The 23868-nt window shown below is 46.6% G+C and overlaps 1 protein-coding gene across 3 annotated transcripts in view; it reads right to left on the reverse strand.

Moving 5' to 3' along the window:
* The window catches only part of SFSWAP (splicing factor SWAP), a 964816-nt gene that overhangs the window by 787926 nt on the left and 153022 nt on the right, over positions 1-23868 (reverse strand). For all 3 annotated transcript variants that reach the window (XM_069620077.1, XM_069620076.1, XM_069620075.1), the window contains exon 8: positions 8078-8291. In XM_069620077.1, coding sequence (XP_069476178.1) covers positions 8078-8291 — 214 coding nt within the window. The remainder of the gene's footprint in view (positions 1-8077; positions 8292-23868) is intronic.

Raw genomic sequence — 23868 nt, forward strand, 5'->3', positions numbered from 1 at the left:
GAAAAAGATTCCGGCTCCCATCCCTAGGAAGGGATGCCCATGCAGTATGGAGGACAAGGTCAGGACGTAAGAGTAAGGCCCAGAAGTCTTGCAAAAAGTGCTGGGGTCTCCCTAGGAGAGGGGAGTGAAGCATAAACATTATAAATCTCCCCAACAGTGTGTTGGAGCCTTTCACAGGCTCTGGATGCAGATTGGTTATCTTGTGGTGGAGCTTGTGCACTTTCTTGGTCCTCATCTCGGTAGAGGGGACTTTCAGGAGCAGGATCTATTCACTGGAGGTCCAAAAGAATGCCTACCAAGTTACAGACAAAACTGGCCTTCGGAGGACGTTGCACCAGAAAATGGCACAGGACCATTGTGAATTGCAGGCCGTGGAGGTTGCAGCTCTTTCAGTGCAGTGGTCGTCTCTGGGGTCTGTTCAAAGTCCCTCACCTTTTATGTTGAAGGAATTTTTAAGAATTGGCTAAGCCCTTTGCCATATAGAGGGGCAGGAGTACAGAACCCCCCCCTCCAGTCTTTACAGAGTAGAAGCACAGAGCACCCCAGCCAAGATTCTCTATAGGGTAGCAATGGACGAGAAATCGAGGCTTAAGCTCTCAGGAGGTGATGCAGGCTGTTTCTTAAGTCCAATTTAGTCCAAGCGCGCACACAGGAATATCCACCCACTAGGTTAGTGAAAACAGTTCATATAAATAGGCTCAAGTTATGTACACCAACACAATAACGCACTGTGCTCAAGATAATCTAAAATGGGAAACCTAAGTTTCTATGGAGGTACCACAATTACTTCTTAAGATTCCATTTAAGTGCATCAACTGTACTCAGTTCAAATGTCATACAAATCAGTTAATAAAGTGAACCAACAATAGACATAGGAGGAAAGCAGGTTAGTGAAAACAACAGGCAGAGTACTAGCACCGTAACCTAGACAGTTCTGTGAGGATCCCTCCCTCCTCCACTGAGAAACCTGTAAATAAAGATAATACAAGACCAATCCATATATTGCTTACATGAGTCTTATTTCCCTCTAAAGGGTTCTACCACCCCAATGTACCTGGAATAGCAGAGTTCGACACCAGGTAGTCGATGGATACTTCTTGAGAGTCTCCCTTTATGACCGGAGCCACGGATTGTCGAGATCCCACGAGGAAACGGTGAACAATGGTGTAGAGGCAGCAGCTCTGCTCCTGGCAGTGCTCGTCGACGATCGGTCGCGGACGTCCTGTGAAGGTGAGGCATGCGGTGCACTTCGACAACGGTAGTTTTTTGCAGTGAAGAGTCTATGAAGAACTTTGGCCCAGCAAGGGCGTCGAGTTGTCGGCGTCTGTGGTCTTTGGGTGGCAGGAAACCCACCAACGAATGCTCCTCGGCGGCCTCAACTTTCTCTGGCGGGACAAAGCCATCAGCAGTGCTGGCGAGAGCGTCCTTGAATTCAAAGTGTCTTAATCAGTGGAGCGTTGCTGCTCCGGTCGTCGGCGGCACGACGTCAAGCTGTCCCCCCTTTTGGGCAACACAACTTTGATGGTCCTCTAGTGGTTATAGCAAACCTGGGCGATGGCAGTGGACAGCTGTCTGGGGTTTCTCATCGTTCTCCTCGGCGGTCCACGTCACCGGTTGACAGTATTTCAAAGGCTGACTTCCAGGGCGTTTCGGCAAAGGTTAGCAGTGCACGATGTTCCCTCGTAGCGCGAGAAGAGGTCTCCTTGCCAGGTCCTCTCTAGGATCAGTCGACGGCACGGAAGCTTTTGGATTGCGGTGAAGGTAACAGCAGTCAACCTCCTTCGGGCTCGGCTGTCGAGATTAACAATCAGTTTCGACTTCAGCTTCTGAATGATTTCCATCAGGGAGAGGTCCCCAGATATACTGTTTGGTCTCTCATTCATTCTGCTGGGTCACACTCAGGCAACCAATCATTCATAAGGGCATTCATGCAGGCAGCCAACCAGGCTCACAGTGCATTCAGACCATTCGTCCTCCTCCAGGCACTCGCAACAAGGAATGTGTATTGGGACAAGTACCCAGCCATTCAGCACTCCACACTGTATTCATACCAGTTTCGGGCAGGGCTGTCTCGGTCTTTTTGTCACATACCAGAAACCAGACACCCATAACAAGAAGAGCCTATTGGTCACACACTGCATTCACCCAGGTCCCACCCCAAGGGCCTACCCACAACATACAGTCACTGGGAAGGCTCCAGTCAGTCTGGCCTGGACTTCCCCACAATGCCATATATGGAACTTCCACCCAACAACTGTCAGGGGAAAGGACAGACAGGGCTTCCCAGGGATAAACAAGGTAACTGGCAATAGAAGGCAAGAGGCCACAGGGGCCATCTGGTCTATCAAGAATCAACCGATTCCAATGGCAGGGCCTGGGTATCCCAAAATGGAGGATACTCAGAGCACCTGTCAAATTCAGCATGGAGCTGCCACCAGTCCATACCCTGCTCTGTGAGCCACCCACAGGTGCCCAAAACATACACTAGGGGTACAGGGTGCTATCCCCACCCATGGGTGCCATAAGGGTATCCCAACGGTCTGTACACCAAACCAAAAAGAGTAAGGGCTGCACTGCCAGGAGTCCCACATGGACTCCTGGGCAGAAAACAAACAATACAGAACACACATGTAAAATGACTACAGAACAAGGACATTTACAGCATCACACCCTTCAATCACACCACAAGCCTCATGCAAATCTGTGAGGTGGGCTGTCCAGGAGAGCAACCAGCCTTCCCAGTTGGAACTGGGTCCAAGCAGGCACACTGGAGAACAAAGACCAGTGGAGTTTTGGGCTACTCCCTTCCAGGAAACTCAGCCTTGGCAGGCTTTCCTAGTGAAACCTGCCAACAACAAAAGACTATCAAGACCACTCCCACCCAGCTAGGTAGAAGGCGGCCTCAAAGGAAAAGCCATCAAGAGGGCGAGAAAAAAGTACAGCCACTATTTTAAGGGAATGGTGTACCCTGTGTTCCCTGAGCTGCAAAGACAGCCTGCCGCACAAGTTCACAAATGTTGGTAGAAAAATATCCTCTGCCACCAGCCACTCAAAGCTGCCCGCGCCATAACCGATACCCCTGTCCCAGCAAGCTCCTTTCTCCAACCTGCAACGTTCTTTGGGCTTCCTGATATTTCCCTGTACGCAATTGACACACGTACCACTCGGCACACTGCTCCAGACTGCAGTAAGCACACCTACTTTGCCGCCACTCCCCCAGGCACTTCCAACACACTCCTCCCCCACCCCCACCCCTCACCCGCCTGAGTACACATACAGGATGGCCTGACAACACGTTCCCACAACTTGTGTACTCGTGGAACTACTAACCAGTAACACCACTAGCATAATCCCTCCCGCCCCCACACCTATGCAGGTCTACACTACACCAGCAACAGAGCAACGACCGCCACCCAATACAACGCATGAAGCTGCAACCACCCCTCATCCAGCTACTTACTCATCAGCATATCCTGGACCACCCCCCTACTCTTTCATGGCCTTAACACCATCCCCACTCCACGATACTCCACTGACCCGGAGCACTACCAGCCCCCTCCCTCCCCACTATTCATCTACCCAAGGTTCCGATCCTTCGCTGTCCCCGCCCCCTGCTATCTTCACACCTACCCCCAATCAAACGCTCAACCCAGCACATACCTCTGCAAGGCATGTGAGGCTAGGCTCCAGAGCCAGCAAATGCCACCCCCAAAACCGCACTGCTGCAGCACCAACCCTAGCCATAATTAGGTGTCCATGCTCCATTTCAAACAACCGCACTGCTGCAGCACCAACACTAGCCATAATTAGGTGTCCATGCTCCATTTCAAACAACCGCACTGCTGCAGCACCAACACTAGCCATAATTAGGTGTCCATGCTCGATTTCAAACAACTGCACTGCTGCAGCACTAGCTGCAGCCATGATTGGGAGTCCATGCTCCATTACCAGCAGATGTCCCGTTGCCTTCCCCATCACAGCAATAATGAAAGGCTATGCTCTAGGACCACCAGAAGCCACCCCACCCACCTCCCAGCCGCCAGCCAAAGGAGAAATCTTCACCTGGGCGCTAAATCCCGTGCACATGACTGCTACAGCCACTAAGACAGCCAAGGCCCACGCCCAGCATTCAACCACAACACCTATTCAACCACCACCACACCTCAGCTTCAGACAACAGCATTACCTACCCCTTATTCCCCCCCCCCCCAATCGTTGCTTTAGCCACCAAGATATAACTAGCACCAACTCCACTCAAGAACCAAGCTCCACTATCAATGCAGCATCTAACACCAAGCCTCTCAACATTATCTCAAGCCCTCAACCCTCCAAGAACCCATACTGTCCCCTATGCTCCATGGTGCCCTCAGCACTGCTAGGTCGCTGCCTGCCCATGCCCTGGTTATCAATGACCTGATCATTAAGCAAAATCTAGACATGCTCGCCATCACTGAAACATGGCTTCACCAGGCCTCAGGCCCTGTTTTGTCCCTCGCCCTTCCTGAGGGTTTCGCCATCCTTAGGTGTTATAGACCAGACTCCAGGCGTGGTGGAGGCATTGCCCTAATTTACAAGGACTCCCTCCAAATCAGTTCCCATTGCATCTCTACAGAAGGTCATTGTGACCGCCTTGCCCTTAAATTGTCAACCACCCCCACAGACTTACCTTTCATAGCCTCTTATACTGGGTGACCTCAACCTAGGCCTTGAAGACCCAGCTGACACGGCAGCTACCGCTGTAGCCAATGCCCTTTCAGACCTTGGGTTCAAATACTGTCTCATATCCCCCAACCACAAGGGCAGAATGCTTGACTGGATTGCGGACCTAACCAGTCATGTCACCATCACCTCCAACGCCCTCTGTCCTTGGTCAGACCACCACATCATTGGATTCTTCTTCCGTTCTCAAAAACCACCCCTTCCCTCCGGGCCTTCTCTTCCACCAACCCTCGATCGAAGCACCAGGTAAATCCCCATCACCCCCCGTCACCACCCTCAGCATAGAATCTCTAGATGTAACAGACCCTAGCAGACCTTTATGCCAGCACCATGACCAAAGCAGTTAACAAGGTTGCAGCCCATCCTCCCGAGAAAGTCCAACCCTACATGCAACCCCAACACCTGGTTCACCACAGACCTTGCGATCCAAAAAGACAGGTGGAAGCGCTCTGGGAAAAAAAAGACCCCACAGAACGCCCCAAAGCAGCCTTTAACAAAATTGCTAATGAATATAAACAAGCCATTACTTCAGCCAAAGCTCAAATCTACAACTCCAGAATCGGAAAAGCCAATTCCAACTCCAGGAAATTATTCAAAAACCTCAAGAGAACGAGACACCAATCACAGCCCCCAACTCCATTAACAAAGGCGTAACATGGTGCACTAACATTCAGAATGCCATGCAGGACTAAAATCTTCACTCTACAGAACAAAATTTTGTTGAAACGGCTCAAAAACATCCCTCCCATAGCACTCCCCACACCTGCCTTCCACTTTAAGGAAATCTCTCAGAACTAGATACAGCCAACATCCTAAAAAACCTTAAAGCATCAAACTGCAAGGGAGACATCTGCCCAGCGTCCATGATTAAAGAATGTTCTGAAACCCTGGTCCCATTCATAACGAAATTCATAAACGCTTCCTTCGCCTCAAATTCTGTCCCAGTCAGCCTCAAGGAATCCTTGGTCTGCCCCCTACTCAAGACGCCTTCCCTGGGCCCCACGATACCAAACTACTGCCCTATCACAACTGTACCCTTCCTCTTTAAGCTCCTTGACAGAGCTGCATTCAATCAGATCCAAACCTACCCTGAGTCTAACCAGATTCTAGGCATTCGCCAATCGGGCTTCCTTCCAGGCCACGGCACTGAATAGGCACTACTTGATTTAAAAATCCAACTCGACACTTTTAGATATGAGGGCAAACCAGCCATCCTACTCCTACTGGATCTGTCGGCCACCTTTAATCTAGTAGACCACAAGACCTTATGTCACCATCTCTCCACATCAGCCAACTTCTCCCCTGAAGCCACTTCTTGAATAGCCTCCTTCCTAGAAGGGAAAACCACGAGAGTCTTCTCAGACACTGCTAATGCTCCTCCCATCCCGTGTGGCATCCCCCAAGGATCCTGTGTATCCTCCTCCCTTTACAACATTCATCAAATCACTATTTGACCTCCTGGATGACATTGGCATACCCTAAACCAACTATGCCGATGACACCCAAAGACTCCTTCCCCTCTCAGGCTCCTGTGATGAAGATAGCCTCACGATCAACAAAATCTACTCTACAATCCAAACTTGGATGGCAACCAACCACCCATGTCTAAACAACAAGACTGAGATCCTCTGGCAGGCTCTCCCACCAAGCTGAAGAAACTTAGTCCCTATAAAACCTCTTAAAATAGACACGTTCCAGATCCCCGTCTCAGCCACAGTAAAGACTGCGGACGTCCACTTGGATGCATCACCCTCACCAAACAAGTGCAGAGGCCTCTTCTGCCGCTTACATAGCCAAACTCATCAATGCAGCAAGACAGTTTGACACCAGAGAGTTGCCTGACCATTGCGAGAACCACCACTGAAGCGAAATTGGATTACTGTAATGTACTTTTTGCGGGAACCTACAAACAGAACATCAACAAGCTACATATAATCAGAAATAACACCCTCTGAGCTGCGCTAAACATCCCCAAAACAGATCACATCTCTGCTGACAGAAGAAAGGCGCATTGGCACCCTATACGGGAAAGGGTTATTTTCAAGACCCTGACCATCACACACAAATGCCTGAGCAACACCGCCCCACAAAACCTCTTTCAGAAAATTCAGAGGGCGAACTCCAGACCAGTCATGTCTTGCTATGCAGACCGACTCACCCTACCAAAAGTGAAAAAAGCCAAAAGGAGGAAGGGTGAGCTTCCCGACTGTTGCTTCCATCCACTGCAATGCCCTCCCCCCAGAACGAAGAGCAAACAACTCCTACTGGTCCTTCCTTAAAACCTTGAAAACCTGACTTCCCCAGGCCATAATAGCCATGATATATGCTATTAACCTGCATTGTTTATCTGCATGTACATGTCACTTAATTCAATGATGCTTTAAGTTATTATGCTCCATGTAACTGGTCTCGTAACAGCGCCCTGGTGCCTCAGTGTTGGGGCGCTTTACAAATCGAAAAAATAAATAACTTGCCACTATAACTAGAAAGTTACGGGAGCTTCCCAGTACCACTACACAGAAAAATGCTGTATACTACAAAAGGAAATTACAGATGCCATGAACTTAGAGGAAAGCTTAACTAGTATCCAAAAGAGATGCAAAAGGTTCCCAAATACAAAGTGAAGTCTGAGGGTGGAAAAAAAGGGTCCCAATCACAGCAGTTAGATTTTAAAAAATGAGTCCAGCAAAAAGTGCACTGATGGAGAGAATTTAACATAAAAAGGAATTACACTCTAGCAATCGACCTCAAAAGGATGAAAGGCTAAGTTGACCTAGTCTGGATTACAACCTGCGCACAGATATCAGGGGTGAGCATGCCACTCGCTGTGCTATCTAACCAGCAGAACGCACATGAACTACAGTGTTGAGTGCAAACTATAGTCCCACTCTCAGCCGGAATGCACTGGAAGAGACTTTTCCCGACCCCAAACACTACCATGCACAAGACAAGCTGACAAATGTACACATCAGAGAATGATGTGCAGCCAACTATGACCGGTGCAATAACATCTCAAAAGCAAACAATGGAGGTGGTAAAGGCTCAACTCGGAATGTAAACTGGCATACCTAAATCAGGAACGCCTGGAGACAAATGCACCTTTGACACTGACATTTTTTGCTGACTGAGCTAGACACAAGATTCGTTTCAGGCTCTTTAAATTATTCACTTTTAAGTATCAGGTTACTGCCTGGAAAAACCTAAATGCAGTTTTAATTATAGAGTGCAGTATTGGTTTTACTACAAACATTTTTTACAGCAAGTGAAATCTGTACAGGTTAGAGCCTTTGTGAAACAGCGACAGACTATAAGGAAGCACATATATAAAATGCTTTAACGGATACGCTGGTTTGCCTACCTCGCTGGTGCCACAGCAGGGCTCGGACTGACTGGTGGTGGAGGCGGAGAGATACCAGGTGGTGGCTGTGCGGAGACACTCGTGGTTGGTGCAGCCACATCAGTTGGAACTTGATTGTAGTAGGTAGTGACATCAACGCCAGCAGGAGGGGGTGCCAGGCAGTAAGATCCATCTGGCAGCACATAGTAACTGTAATACACAGGTGGTGCGCTGGCTACAAAACAGGGAACAAAAGAAATCGCAACCATTAAAAAAGTCAAAAATTCAAAATCTAACTTCATTTGCTACCTAATCTGCATCAATAGAACTTCGATCTTAACTCAAATATACAAACATTTTATGCATTCAGGAAGAATGGCTCCTAAAGGGATATTAAAATAGTATACAAATGGTATGTGTTGTTGGTAAAATGTTCATAGAAATGCTAGATCTCCCTGACCTGTGTCAACCCCAGAACCTTATGCTTTTACTGGTGGATTCTTTTTCCTTATACCTCCGAGTGGGAACCTTTTTCCCGCACTCACAGAATCTTTTACTCTTTGTATGGGTGTCCTTTTTAAGACTCTCCATAGTGCCTTTTACGTTATCCTCTTTGACAACGTTTTGGCAATAAGTGCCTATTGTTGCTGGGTTGCCCTAGGGTTTCCCCTTTTAACTTTCTCTGGCTAACCTTGTGAGAACTACAGCTCAAGGGTACAAAGGAGTTTGGATCCCTTTTACATTTTAAAAGGTGAGACCAGCACCCCCACCTTAGGTGAAGTGCTGGGCAGATAGAAGTATCCCCTTTCTCATTTTAAATGTAACCCGTTACAAGGACAAACTTACCTTAAATGACTGTCGGCAGTAAACCTTTTTATTAATTCGGTGCACCTTTACTCAGGCTGTTTGCACAGGCCCGGGAAAGGTACCCATGGATGCCCATTTTACCAAAATGGCCCAGTCTTAGTTCTCCATTTTAGAGCTTGTCCTTTCTTGTTCCTTCCACTGACCCCCCAGGCCGGGAAATATTTGTGCGTTTTTCATCTTCGGCAGCAGTCCTGTGGAATCCCCGCTCAGGTTCCAGAGTGTCTGAAGGCAGGATGCGAGGGAGGAGTCCAAATCTCTGCAATCCTTGGTCTTCCAGCCCGAGTTTGATAATCCAGTACAAACTGGGGAGCTGGCTGTCCTGAAAGGATTACCAAACTCCCCCACCCCGAAGTTTGAATGTTACAAGGCTGTTCGATTGGCTGGGTTTTTGCATAAAGGTCTGATCCTGGAAAGATAAGTTACTCTCTGTAGTGACTAACGTCCTTAGTCCCCTTTCCTCCATACTGCACGGCCGTACCTTCCTAGGAACTGGAGACAACCTTTTTCAACAGAAAAAAACCTTCCCCTTTAAATGTATAGGCGCGTGTGGGGTTCGGCCCTGGGAGCATGCGCACCCATGACTCCACCCACCAGCGCCACACCTCAGTCCCCATTTACGCATCGACAATATTTAACATTACCTAATGCCACCACTATTAGGGGGGAGGATGGTGGGACGTATGGAAGAAATGGGACTAAATTACTCACTCTGGTGAGTAACTTATAATAGCTTACGTCCTGTCCCGTTACAACTGAATGTAGCCCCAGGGTGAAGAGGAGACCCTCCTTAAGCAAACAAGTTCATTAAAACCGCCTGTCCAAATGTCGCGTCTGATTTAGAACCGGCATCCAAACAGTAATGCTTACAGAAAGATGAAGGTATTGCGCAGGTTGCTGCTCTGCTTATGACCTGCCATAGAACCTGCTGCTGGAAGGCGATGGCCGTGGCTTTGGCTCTGACTGTGAGCGTGCATGTTGGCTGGCAGCGGCTTGCGCTGCCCCTCATAGGCCTCCTTGATGGCCGCAACCATCCACCTTGCGGTGGTAGCCTTGGGGGCCTGATAATCGGGTCTGGTGCCCCCAAAGGTGACATAGTGCGTACAACCTGCGGACCTACTAGCAGAGCTGTCTTGATGGTGACCAGCCCGATGTCCGCGGACGCCATTGTCTCGAAGGGTTTGTGCACCAAGGCGCCCAACACCACATTGACGTCCCACACAGGGTGTGGCCTCTTGATGGGCGAGTACACACTGGACAAGCCCGTCAGATGTTTGACTATTGGGTTGGAAGAGGAGAAGACCTTCTCTGAATTCCTGTAGGCCCATATGGCTGCCAGATCGGTGCGACATGTGTCCACCTGTATGCCTGAATAGGCAAGGTGTGCCGAGAACAAGAGCACATCGTCCAGCGTGCACGTCAGGGGGTCAATCTCCGACTATGCCCACTGACAGAACCTGCTCCATTTACTCTTGTATTGGCTCCTAGTGGCATTGCTCCTAGCACCCTGGATGATCTCCAGATTAGCCAGAGATAGGCACCGGTACTTGAGGGTGATCTGCTCAGGAACCACACTGGAAGGGCTAACTTCTGAGGAGCGAGGTGGAGAACCCTGTCAAGCTGCTGGGACAGGAGAGGTGCTGGGACCAGCAAAGGGTGAATGGGTGCTCTGTCCAAGAGGCTGAACAATTCAGAGAACCACAGCCTCGCTGGCCACCAAGGCACCATCACTAGGATGGTGAGGTGACGAGCTTCCTTTATCTTGCAGAGTACTCTGGGGATCTGGGGTATGGGAGGAAATGCATGGAATGCCATGCCTTCCCCATTCAATCTGCATGGCATCCCCCCAGGGAGACGGGGCCCTGACCCTACCAAGGCGTGAACTGCTGGCACTTCCTGTTCCAGGAGGCTAATAAATCCACCCGAGGATGGCCCAATGCGTTCAAGACCACCTGCAGCAACTGGTCGTTCAACTGCCACTTGTAAATGTCCGCCTCCAGCTGCTGAGCCTGTCCGCTTCCAAGTTGGCCTCCCCAAGGGAGGTGGTTGGCCCGGAGGTAGAGGTTTTCCAGGGCCCATTCCCACATGCTGACCACTAGGACGCACCTCAGAGGGGACCGCAGCCGTGAGGCCGGTAGCTGGACTAAACTCGGTACGTGTGCTGGTGTGAGAACCAGAGAGGTTCCTCCTGCTTGGGCGCTTCCTTGCCCTTACAGGGTACGATGGAAAACAGCGGCCCTCCGTTGGGCCTCGATTTCTGTCTTCAAGTCCTCTGGAGGTGACCTTTCTAAGAGCTCCCTCCACCTACCTAGCTTGTTCTTCGGTGCACGCGGAGTCAGTGCGTCGCACGTGGTACAACCTCCCCAGCCGTAGTCAGGGCCAAGGCAGCAGAGGCAAAGAGTGGGGGTTGGACGTAGTGAAGAGCCCCTCACAGGCCGACACCTACTGAAGCCCGCTGAAGTCGACATGCACCGGGGAGGAGCATGGCACTGGAGTACCAAGTACCCGATTGACAAGAAAGAAGACAAAAAGATACAAGAATCCAGGGGAAGAGCGCATGGTATTACATGGCCGAAACCAAACCTAGGAGCGCTGTTGAAATCGGCCCGTTCCCATCGATGTGGAAAAGGGACTGGTATGTGGCGCCGGTGGGCGGAATCAAGGTAGCGCATGCACCCAGTGTGCCTCTAAATTTAAAGTGGAAGAAAGTTTTTTCAGGTGAAAAAGGTTCCGTCTCCAGTCCTAAGAAGGGACACTCATGCAGTATGGAGGAAAGGGGATGGGATGTAAAGGTTCAGTACTTCCGACTCCTAAAGCAGGGATACCAAAACGTCCCAGAGAGAAATTGTAAATTGATCACCGTAGTGACTAACATACTCCTAAATCCATAGTCTCCCTTTCCTCCATACGTCCCACCATCCTCCCCCTAATAAAACTGGTGCTCCTGGGTTTGGCTTTGGCCATGTAATACCACGCGCTCTTCCCGGGTTCTTCTATCTTTTTGCAGCTGCAAAGGAAACTCTGGATGCTTGGTCTACAGATCAGGGCAGCCTGCCTCACAAGGTCCATGTTGAGGATTATGATGGGCGTAGCGGAGTGTGCGGGAGTGTGTTGCCTGTGTTCCCTGGGGACTCGAGGGACTCGAGGGGTACGTGAGGAAAGGCAACATCAGCTGTTGGCGAGCCGGAACTGTTATCGCCCGTCCTCTGCAGCTACCCAAGAACACGGTAAGAGTTCGGGTAAGCGAGCGCGATCAGGCGTCGGCTGCCCCCCCCATAGTGCGGTGCCTAGCCCAGCACAGACATACACAATACCGTTAAACACTAATAATGTCAACGACCACGAGGGTCGTCACAAATAAAGCAAACACACGAGCGCAAGCCAAGCGAGGGTTGAACGCAGTGTGTAGGTCAAGTGTAAATGAAAATCTCAACAGAAAAACAAGATTTACAATGCATACCTCGGATGTTGCCGCCGCGGATGAGGAGGGTGAGTCTCCCCGGGATGGGGGATCTGGGATGATGTCCGCTGTTTCATCTCAGCGGACTCGACAACGAGCTGTCTGAGTCGTCCCGTGGGAACGTGGTGGCGGTTCAGCTGTCACAAGAGAGGCACTAACATTGCGAACGAAACCATAGATGTAAGAAGTGACACCGAAAGCAAAAGTGAGCAAGACGAGGATGAAGAGAAAGAAAATGATGGGTCTACTGTGGGAGAGAGGCAAGATAATGGAGACAAACAACCGAGAACCCCAGCGATACAGAACAGCAAACCTTGCGTGACGCCAGGAAAGGGCGAGGGGGCCCAGGCAGAAAGCGCGCTGGGTGCAAATAGAAAGTCGGAGGATAAGCGGACCGGTGATATGAACACAGAAATATGTGCGGCAATGATTCATCAGGTTGCGAATATGCAGTCCGAGAAGTCTACCACTCCCTGTAAGCCGAGGGACGGCGAGCAGACCCAAGATACTGGCCCCATGCGACAGCTCACGAATAAAAGCATTACGAAATATCAAAGACCCTCGAACTCGGATGAGCAACGAAATTCGAGTTCATCATTAAAACTATTGGCATGGTTAAAAGGTGGCAGAGATGCACAAACCACCTTTAGTTAAATCAAAAGCAAATGAAGGTCCTGATGCCTCTAACAGAATGGATGAAATTGTTGAGACATGGTCATCCCACGATGAATGGAGGAAAAAACAACTGCACCACAAAACACAGGATCGAAAATTAATATACATCCAGGAGAAAGAAATTCACTAGGGATTGCAGACCAAGTACTAAAAGACTTGGCAAGGATGAATGCCAGCCTAATACAGTCACGGAGACCTTCACAATTAAGCTCCAATGGGGGTAGCCCACTACTCGCGGAGATCCAGTGTCCTAAACATAAGAGCATTCACGAAGTAATGATCCTTGAAGCAAACTCCCAAGCATTTGAATTCAGAAATGAAGAAATCACAGTGTCTCAGAAGAGGAGTCTAAGAAGAGAAAGCTCTGAGAGTGATGAGGGAAATGTGGATAAACGATGCAAAAGCAGAACCCAAGGAAGAACCACAGGTGTACAAAAAAAATCCGAAGAGATGCCATCCCCTAAAAAGACAAAATGGTGTACTTCCATAATTTCAGAGTCAGAGGGTGAGGATGAGGCAATAACTCTCAAAGATACAAGTCGACGGAAGTCTAATGAGTCACCTCCGAAGGAAAGAAATGACCCAGAAGGTATCTCGCCCTACATTGAAGCAATAATTTCAAAGTTGAGTCCCATTTTGATGTCAGCTACAACGATAGCTGTAGCCCCATTGCTGAAGTTGTTTGAGAACCTGAATGAGAACTGTAGAGACCAAACAACTCTGATTGCCCTATAGGTAGGTTTCTCTTCCACAGGTGGTACAGGCTGGTGCCCTACCGTTCGTTTACATGGTGGCTTTATGGGAGGCTTGGATTCCGCGTTCGACGAGTAATACCTGCCTGTGTCAGAGCCATTCGCGCAAAATTCTCAGTGACGGCAAACAGTAGAGGGGATTTTCACACACTGTGCAGCAACCGCAAGTATACAATGTGTAGTTAGTTTGTGCAATCAACATCACAAAACTAAATAAAATACAAATGAACATATACAAATAGTTGTTTCAATTATTCAATGAATCAAGAACATGCTCACTTGTTTTATGAGTGACATAATGGTTGGTGCCCTTTTACGTTCACCTCGTCCGCAACAAATCACCACCCCTCCATTATACCCCACTCCGATACTGGGTGGGTGGGAACAGCCAAGGTGCCAAACACCATGTACACTTAAAAAGGGTTCTTCCATGCACAGTGACTACTGTTCTCATGGCCTCCCCAGTGTCTCCAGGCTCCCCTCTGCAAGATCCCTCCACAGCAATCCACAAAAGTGTGTCTCCCTTCAGCAGTGTTCTGGGCCGTTTGTGCTTGCCTCATGCCCATCCATCCCCCCTCCAGTATCAATGGCATTTCACACCTGTAGCCATGCGCTCACAAGGGGGCTGGGTCGGTGGGAACGGCCAAGGTGCCAAACACCATGTACACAAAAAGTGTTATTCTGCATGGTGACCATTGTTCTCATGGCCTCCCCAGACCCAGTGTCTCCAGGCTCCCCTCTGCAAGACCCCGCAACAAACACGTCACACATTCACACCCACTTTTCTAATCCTTTATAAACACCTTGACATTTTACTGGAGAACACCTCTGTGCTCTGTAAGGTATCTGGTTATCGTGTAACTTGCTCCATGGATACTTGCTCCCTTGCTTGCTGAATCGGCTTGTTCGTTCGTCCGTCCAGGTAAGGGTGGTAGGTCACCGATTTACTTCTCTATATTCATCGATTTCTGATCTAAATTTTTTTTTCTATTTCCACCAATTGTAATAAGCCTTTGAATGTTCATTTTGCCCAATGACTTCACCACTGTCTAATGTTTCAAATATTTTGATCTCGAAAAATAGCACACATTGCATCAATGTCCATTGTAATAGAATGGAATCTTTCATGGACCATTTTTGTAAGCATGTTCCCTTTTGATGCATGACAGTACATTCAACGGACAAGTAACACGTTATGATTTGGAGTATACCAATCATTTCTGTAAAACAGTTATCGCGGTGTTCATTCGACAAGGTTACACAGGTTTTCCTTCTTTGACTAAAACAAATATTGCACAGACAGATGTAATATAATTTCATCAATCACATGCATACAGTACTTTGAAATAATTGACATATTTGTATACATATCTTGCAGACTAATCAAGAATGCCTGCTTGTATGATTCTTGATTGCCCTTCTATGAGCCATGCAAAGAGTCCGGGCATGGTCCTGCATACATTCCTGAAGGATATCGATTTAATACGAAAATGGGTTAAATATTGTGGTTTTACAATGGACGAGATTGTAAGTAGAGCCCAGGATGTCTTGAAGGATGTGAGGGCCAATAGATATGTACGAATGATCCGTGTACACAAAAATGTGTTGATTCCGAATTCTTCGTAAATTACTTAAAAATGCAATTCCAACCAAATGTATGCACATGCTGCTCCAGTGAGTCCTGAATGATGAATTAGATGTGTTTGTTATGTAGGACAATGGGCTGCATAAATAAGTACCATCTATGATCTCTCGATCTAAATCTGGTAGGGTATTGAAATGTTAAAGGGATGTCTAGTAAAAATTATTATTTAAAAAATAGATAGGCAACATTAAAAAAAAAAATACTAGCATTCTTCGTTTTAAAACTTCCTATGTAAAATTTTGAGCTATTCAAGCTCAAAATTTGCAAAAGCAAGCACATGGGCGCATCCATTTTGTGAAATGGAGGCCCTCCTCTGCTGGCTTTTGCGGCACTAATGAAGGAAAAGCCAGCCAGCTGTAGTAAACAAAGGCTACCGCTGGGTGGCTTTCCCTTCATTAGTGCTGTAGGCGGAGGACGGGGACCGGAGACCAGAGCAGGAAAGCTGCACCTGAATCTCGGTAAGTGCTATTTATTTTATTTTTTTAAATAAGCACTAGCTGCGTTTTTTTTTCTACGTTTTCCGGGCTGGAGGAGCCCGGAAAACTTAGAAATAAAACCGCAGCTTTAAAAACGTATTTATGTTTGCGGTCGCTTTTGAAGCGACCGCAAACATAAATACAACGTTATTGTGTTGGAAAACGCTGCGGTTTTTCTTTCCAAGTTTCTCAGGCTCCTCCGGCTCGGAGGAGCCTGAGAAACTCGGAAAGAAAAACCGCAGCGTTTTCCAACACAACTGCATTGTTTCTGCCTGAATCTGCTTTCCCATTTGGAGTTCTCGGGCTGAACCCCAAATGGGAAAGCAGATTCAGGCAGAAAACGCAGCATTGCGGAAAACCGCGTTGTTTCTGCCTGAATCTGCTTTCCCATTTGGGGCTCTCGGGCTCCCCACTGGGAGCCCGAGAGCCCCAAATGGGAAATCAGCTGCAGGTAGAAACACTACGCGGCATGTAAACATAACCGCGTGTGTTTCTACCTGCTGTGGCTTTCACTTTGGGTCTCCGGTGCTACCATCGGAGACCCAAAGTGATAGCCACAGCAGGCAGAAACACACGCGGTTGTGTTGGAAAACGCTGCGGTTTTTCTTTCCAAGTTTCTCAGGCTCCTCCGAGCCGGAGGAGCCTGAGAAACTTGGAAAGAAAAACCGCAGCGTTTTCCAACACAATAACGTTGCATTTATGTTTGCGGTTGCTTCAAAAGCGACCGCAAACATAAATACAACGTTTTTAAAGCTGTGGTTTTATTTCTAAGTTTTCCGGGCTCCTCCAGCCCGGAAAACGTAGAAAAAACCGCAGCTAGTGCTTATTTAAAAAAAAAAAAATAAATAGCACTTACCGAGATTCAGCTGCAGCTTTCCTGTTCTGGTCTCCCGTCCCCGTCTACAGCACTAATGAAGGGAAAGCCACCCAGCGGTAGCCTTTGTTTACTACAGCTGGCTGGCTTTTCCTTCATTAGTGCCGCAAAAGCCAGCACAGGAGGGCATGTGCTTGCTTTTGCGAATTTTGAGCTTGAATAGCTCAACATTTTACATAGGAAGTTTTAAAACGGAGAATGCTAGTATTTTATTTTTATGTTGCCTATCTATTTTTTAAATAAAATTTTTACTAGACCATCCCTTTAACTTCATGAACAGATCTGAGCTTTTGGTGTATATTTACTTCAAAAGTGTCTTAAGTTTCCAACGCTGCCAGATTGTATTGAATTTTTACTATGCTAGTTTTCACTGTACTACATTGGTCCACGCTTTGAGCCTCTAATAAATCAAGCAATTAGGCCCATTATAAAATAATGCCATTTTGCCCTTTAAAAGTCGCATTATTAAAAGTTTATTAAAAGTTATGTTTTTGTAATCTGTTGCTTGACATGTCCCTTTTTTTGCATAGAGCACAGTGATGGAAGCACAGACCCTCAGAAGTGACGAAACCAACACGTCCTGTGTCCCAATGATCAGTCCTACCGGCATGCACAAAGTGATATTCGAGTGTTGGATCTGCCATCATATCTAATACAACTTTAATTTTTCCTTGTTCCACTTTATGACAATGCACGGAAAATGAAGGAGCAAGATTCTGCATAAATTTCATTTCCGGAGTCAACATAAAGTTCACTGGCCTATCAAGTAATTTAATTGTACTTATCCTTTACAAGAATGTGTTATGCTTCCAATTTCAAATGAAATGAAAATGTTTATGTGTGCAATCGGTTAGTAACACAAAGTGGCATGTATGGGTTTCTCTCTAAATGTACAATCGTCTGCATCTGTTTGTCTCAGTTCCATTTTGCTGTTTTCATCCGTACTAAAACAAGTACTGTGTTACAGGAGGATGCTGGAACTTCTACTACAATCACTTCCTCCATTGCAACCGGTCCAGAGTATGCGGTATGCCTACTTACAGTTCCCTTGCAACAATGAAAGTAAATCCTACAAAGGATATTACTAGAGTGTGAAATGCATGTGACCATGCACGGTTTCAAGCTTTTCTGATTTCGGTTCTAACGTTACATTTCCTCCCTAATGCAGAACACATATTAAAAATGTTTGAGAGCAACATTACAGTCAGTTTGTTTTCCACGCTGGTCTTTGATCAAGTACATGTGACATATCAGGTGAAATCTAAAATGTATAGGATGACTAATGTACACTGTTTTCAAGGCTGTGGGTGCAAGTGCTTTTTTCGAAGAAAGCTTTTCATTTCCAGTATGATAGAATTATTTTTAATGAATATTGGATTAAAGGAATGTACACAAGCTATTGAATTAGAAGAGGCACATGGACCAAAAGAGAATCCCACAGTTTCAAAGAAAAGCAAGATTACAAGGGTAACAAAAACTTGTTTTGTAGAAGTTTCTAGACTGGTGTTTTGTTCATATGTTTGTTTTTAAAGTGGTATGTGCTGTTTGTGTGCCATACATTGAGCATGTTTTTCAATACATCTCTCAAGTGGCCCAGAAGGAAGAGAAGTATAAAAACAGACAACCAAGGAAACCAAAGATTTCACAATGGAGCAACTAATATTTGTGGCACAGCGTTGTCCAGTCAATAAGCAGACTCGTGTTGCTTATGCCCAATGGCCGGAAACTGAATCGAATGTGATCAGCAAACCCTGCAAAATGCCCATGGACCATTACTACCATGCGACAACTCGACAAGATGAAACTGAATACAATGAAGATGCATTGCAATTCCTCGCAGACCCATTGACACAATCTATACCCGCCAAGTTCCACCCAAGAGAGATTTCATTTTAACTGTTTCTCCAATTCGTGTGCAAATATCAACCTGAAATAACAGACTGAAGCTTCAACGCAATTGACCGAGGAACTTGCTAAAGATCTCAACTTCAGTTTGCCTAGTTTGGGCGATTTGTCCACCACAGTCGACTCTCACACCACATTCTTGCCGGACAATTGGCTGTTAAAAAAGCAAAAATACATTGTATTCGATAGCTGCCTACTAGAGATTGTACAGATGCTGAAGTGTGTCCATACATTCAGGGGGAACATATGCGGGGAGCCATTGGTGAATGTGTCTCGTGTATTACAAGACACTAACCTGAAAATCCAAGCCAGCTGTGTCCACCTCCAGAATCCATTTTCATGGTCTGCTCAACCGATGATGGGCAAAGTGCCAGCTAGAAATCTACTATGTTCAGCAGCTTTATTTTTCAGCGTGTCTACTTTCGATAAGATTTCCAGTTCTGTCAATTTGTGGTAGTAGAGTTACTTGCTAAACACTAGTACTTCAAATATCAAAAAGGGAATTCGAATTCCCTGCTATTATTCAAGCCTAGAAAATTGAACAGATGTCAATCGAAAGCACATTCTCTGGCAAAGGTTTCTGGCTAGATGGCGACAGACAGTGGGACAGCCCAGGATTTTCAGCAAAGTACTGCACATACCACTTTTCAAGACATGGAAAGTAAATAAATTGTGAGCTCGTAGATGGTGCAGGTGTCCGAATGTACATTGTTTCATCAAATCTGTTGAACATCTTCAATCGAGGGGAATGCAGAAAGAGCCGATAGCCACTGACGGGCATGTTTTGATAGCCAAGGGCATGCAAGAGCAGTTTCCACACATTCACCAATTTGATGCATGGTACATTGCCAAATCAGTCAATAAACAATTACAGCTGCCGGTAGAAAAAAAAGGGTTCGGAAATTTATTTTACAGTGGGGTCTGTCTATCAGCAACAATCTTTGGTGGAGCTCCAAAACTTGATGGGTCCTACTTGAAAAATGGCGTTCATTGATGCACCATAATTCCACTCAGACAGAAAACCAACATTTTCACAAATGTGCACATAGACCTTTACCGGAGGAGCAGGAACGCAAAAAGTCGTCGTTGGTGCCATGTTCAGCTCCACACAAAGCTCTTGAGAAGACTGTACGATAAAACGCTTTCAAGAGATATGAAGGGACTCTCAGAATTCTATCATACTGGAGATCTGGAGGCATTCCACAATATGTGCCAAAAGTACAGACCCAAAAGGTTGCATTTCGGCATAGGCTGTATGGAGGTCAGAACAAGACTAGCTGTACTTGCACACAACGAGAATGTTGGGAAGGAACAAGCGAAAACTGCAGGACATTTTGGGATGCTTTGTTACCTCAAGGCCTTCACAAAACGAGGCAAACAACGGGTGGCCAAGCCAATATACCAGGAAATGGAATTAGAATTTGTGAAAGATTTGACATTGAATGTGTTGGACATGCATACTCATGGAATCGATCCAGATTTTGTTACAAGGACAAATACACTGCCACAAAACATTGCAAACGAGCCTTGCCCACCTAAAGAGAAAAGTTGAGTTCCCAATTTAATTACTAGCTGTCCTCACAATAAAAATTTTCTATGTTCCCCCAATGTTTGTACATTGTACAACAATTGAATGCCATTACACTCAATTTCAATGCTATAAAAAGTATTAAAAAGTATTTAATCATGCAGATTAAATTTGTTGTATGATTCATTCATGTATATCTTTCACCTTCCGTTCATGGATATTACTGGTCCTCAAACGATAAGACACATGTCTGCGATTGCTATTGGTGATATATTTGAAAATAGAATTGGCCTAGCACATCGGTGCTGCACTGCCGATTTCGGTTGCTGAAAGACTGATGTGCAAATGGATATTTGCCATCAGTCAACGGGAGACAGATTTGGTGTCCGTCAAACCCTCTTCTAGACCCAAACCACATCCGCTAATGCAGTGTTTGACACTGGCATTGAATGGTGGGTAAGATTTTCATAGCAATGATCAATCTCATGACCCATGTCAACCCTAGAACTTCCAGAACGTTCTTCTTTAGCAGTGTTCTATTTTTTCAAACACCTCAGCGATTGGGCCCCTTTTTACTCACTCAGACTATTTCATCAGTCTTTTGATGTGTGTGTTTTTTTGCGTTCTCTATTGCTCTACATAGCACACCATTGCGTCCAAAATGTCATTTTCCAATGTATCCTCTTTGTCAAGTTTTGGGCCTGTTGCTAGGTTGCCATACAGCGTGACTGTTTTGCTTTGCATGCGCCCCTCCCTGTGTCCTTCACTTGTGTTTTTCCCAGCCCCCTCCAACACCATTCCTCCTCTTCCCTCTCCGTACCAACCCTATGGTGCTCTGTCTCTCCTATCTTTACTGTTTCTCTATCGACTACCCTGCTCCTCACTAAATCTGGTAGGAAGAAGTTTAAGGAGGACATCCTGGTCTCCAACCCGACCTCCCCATCACTGATACCTATACCAGTGCTACCTCCAGGCAAACCCTCACCGACATCCTCCGTCATTCCCCCACCACACTATGGACTCTTACATATGGTCTCTGTGCACTCTTTCTCCTCTTCTCCCATTAATGGTGGTACCCGGTGGGAGGCCCTCTTGGCCTCCTCCCACTCCTCCAAGGTAATCATTAATGTTTACTTAATGCCTCTTAACTAACAAGTCTCCTGGTTAAAGTCTCCTTGTTGGAGACTAACATCCAACTGGATGCTTCGTGTACTTCCTCAGGACTCACAGGAAACTGCTCTCCTGAACATCCCTGAAGACGTGCTCTCCAACCTTGAGTCCTACACCCGTGTCCTCATCTTACTCAATCTCTACACTGCCTTTGACATTGTGAACCCTATTCTGCTCAACCAACTCCGTGATAACCGGGGTATCAACAATCATGCCCTGGCTTGGCTGACTTATTTCCTATCTGTTCGACCCTCCCAGGATCAACTTGGGTCCTTTATCTGCTTTTTCTCCTCCTATCCCCTGCTGATCTCCCAACTGAAATTGTGCTGGTTACCAGGATCCCCCCCCCTGACCTAGCTACCCTTGGATCTCAGGCCCAGGTACCCTCCCCGCCAGATGCCAACATGCACTGGCCCCCTGGCAACACTTGCACTCTGGGACTGTTTATGTATCCCTATAGCCCCCTACCAGCAATTGACACCTGATGTCTGCACTTACCCTTGCACTTTGCACCTGCTGGCCACCCTTTTTATTTATGGTCTTTATTTCGACTGCATCCTATACACTCGACTGCCCCTCCCCTTTTCCCTCGGCACTTTAACCCTTCCCCCCTCAATTTGCACTTACGCAATCTCAATGTCACCTGGCCTAGTAAGATCTTTATCTCCGTCTGTTTACCCTCCCTGGACTCGTCGTGCCTTGAAGCACTTGTGCATTTGTGCGTTTTAAATGCCATATATCATGATATCGTGGTCTGTTTTGGACAGACACAAAAGGAACCTTAGGTTACATGAGGCTTTCAGTGCCTTCTAGTACTGTTTTACTTACCCTCAGTGTAACTGTGGTCCAAAACTAATTTGAAGTCATGGCTTCCCCTGCTCTGTGAACCGAAAAACTACTGTCATTGAATATTACACCCCAAGGTCCAAGTCTCCCAGAATGACAGTTATACATAATACAATTCATAGTTTTATGCCGTACCTATTATCGACTATGTGATTTCTTGCTGAGGTTCACGGTACAACGGATAGAGTGTACCAAAAGAATTTGTTGACTGGGTTGACCTGCACTCACCTGCTGTTTTCGTATTTCGAAAAACTAATCTGCCGCAAAGGGCACACCCGACTGGAATAGTGGGAATCAATTCTTAATCGCCTCAGGCCCATTCCTGACTTGCTACGGCCTTCCCAAGAAGATACGCTTTTCGCTTTAACGTCGTGATTGCGTGACTTCGTACACTTCTGCAATGTTGAGCATAAGGCTACAGACTTCTCAGGTCCGCATTTGAAAATCAGGGAATGACTCAGGAAAAATTATCTAATGCTCATCCACGCTTATCGTATGCACACGCACGGCCGATTGACACAATGCCAAGTCGATCATGAATATAACTAACATGGTATGGGCAAGCAATGTGACCTGTCTCGCTTGAACGTAGACAGGGCTGGCTCAGGTGGGATAGTGTAAACGGCTGTCCCGTATTATGCATAATGAATACAAACCTCTTGTGAAAGAAGCAGAGAGATAGCTTGCAGGGTTTAACAAGTTTAACTTTATTACGAAATTAAAAAAATCATCAAAGGTGGCTGCTCTTTATGAGCGTTGAGACTCAAGAATTGATGATTCTGGCTATGGAAAGGCCAAAGCGTCATGAATGACATCACATAGGTTCATAACCCGCACTAGTGATGGGTAAGACAGTATTCAAGATCGCGCGGCATCGGTGGATGCAAGCCAACAATGTTTATTTTTCATGGGTTTCTCGAATGCCACATGGGACAGCTGTGCTCATCGCTCCATGGAGTGAAGGTCACTGCGTGGGATGCTGCTTGTGGGGATAGAAGAAATTAATCAGTTCACATTGCAGCATCTTGTCGGGTATGTATTAATATTGTGGCATTCTTTCACAAAAACAAAACCTACCAAACACACACAGAGAAAACAAGCTTCAATTGTTATGTGACCTTGGACCTATGGGAGCAATCGCCAGGCTAGAAGGGCAGTAGCTGTGGAACACGTGGAAAAATGATAACATTTACTGTGTTGAAAGTGGACATTTTACTTTCAATTTATGCAAACCGTTCTTCAGAGCGGACACTCTGCATTGCGCCAAGAGAATTGAACTATACATAATATCTTTGCAATTAAAAAAGGGGAAATTGTTCTGTTTGAATATGGGATAATTCAGCGACGTGCGAAAATGCCATAAATAGTGAACAGAATATGTTCTGTATAATGCGCCATATTTAAAAATCCAAGTGCGTAACTCGCTGTTTCTTTAAAAGTCTACCAATAATTGTTATTTGTGTTTAAGTAGGAACGAGTAAAGGTTTGGATTTTTGGCCGGTATTGGTTACTGACATGGTGATGGGTTGTTAGTTGGAGCTTATTGTGACAATTATTCATCGACGACCAAAAACCACAACCTGTTTACAGGCTGGTGATATCTAAACCACTACGTCC

Source organism: Ambystoma mexicanum, chromosome 10 (genome assembly GCF_040938575.1).
Source record: "Ambystoma mexicanum isolate Mex_15411 chromosome 10, UKY_AmexF1_1, whole genome shotgun sequence".
NCBI lineage: Eukaryota > Metazoa > Chordata > Amphibia > Caudata > Ambystomatidae > Ambystoma > Ambystoma mexicanum.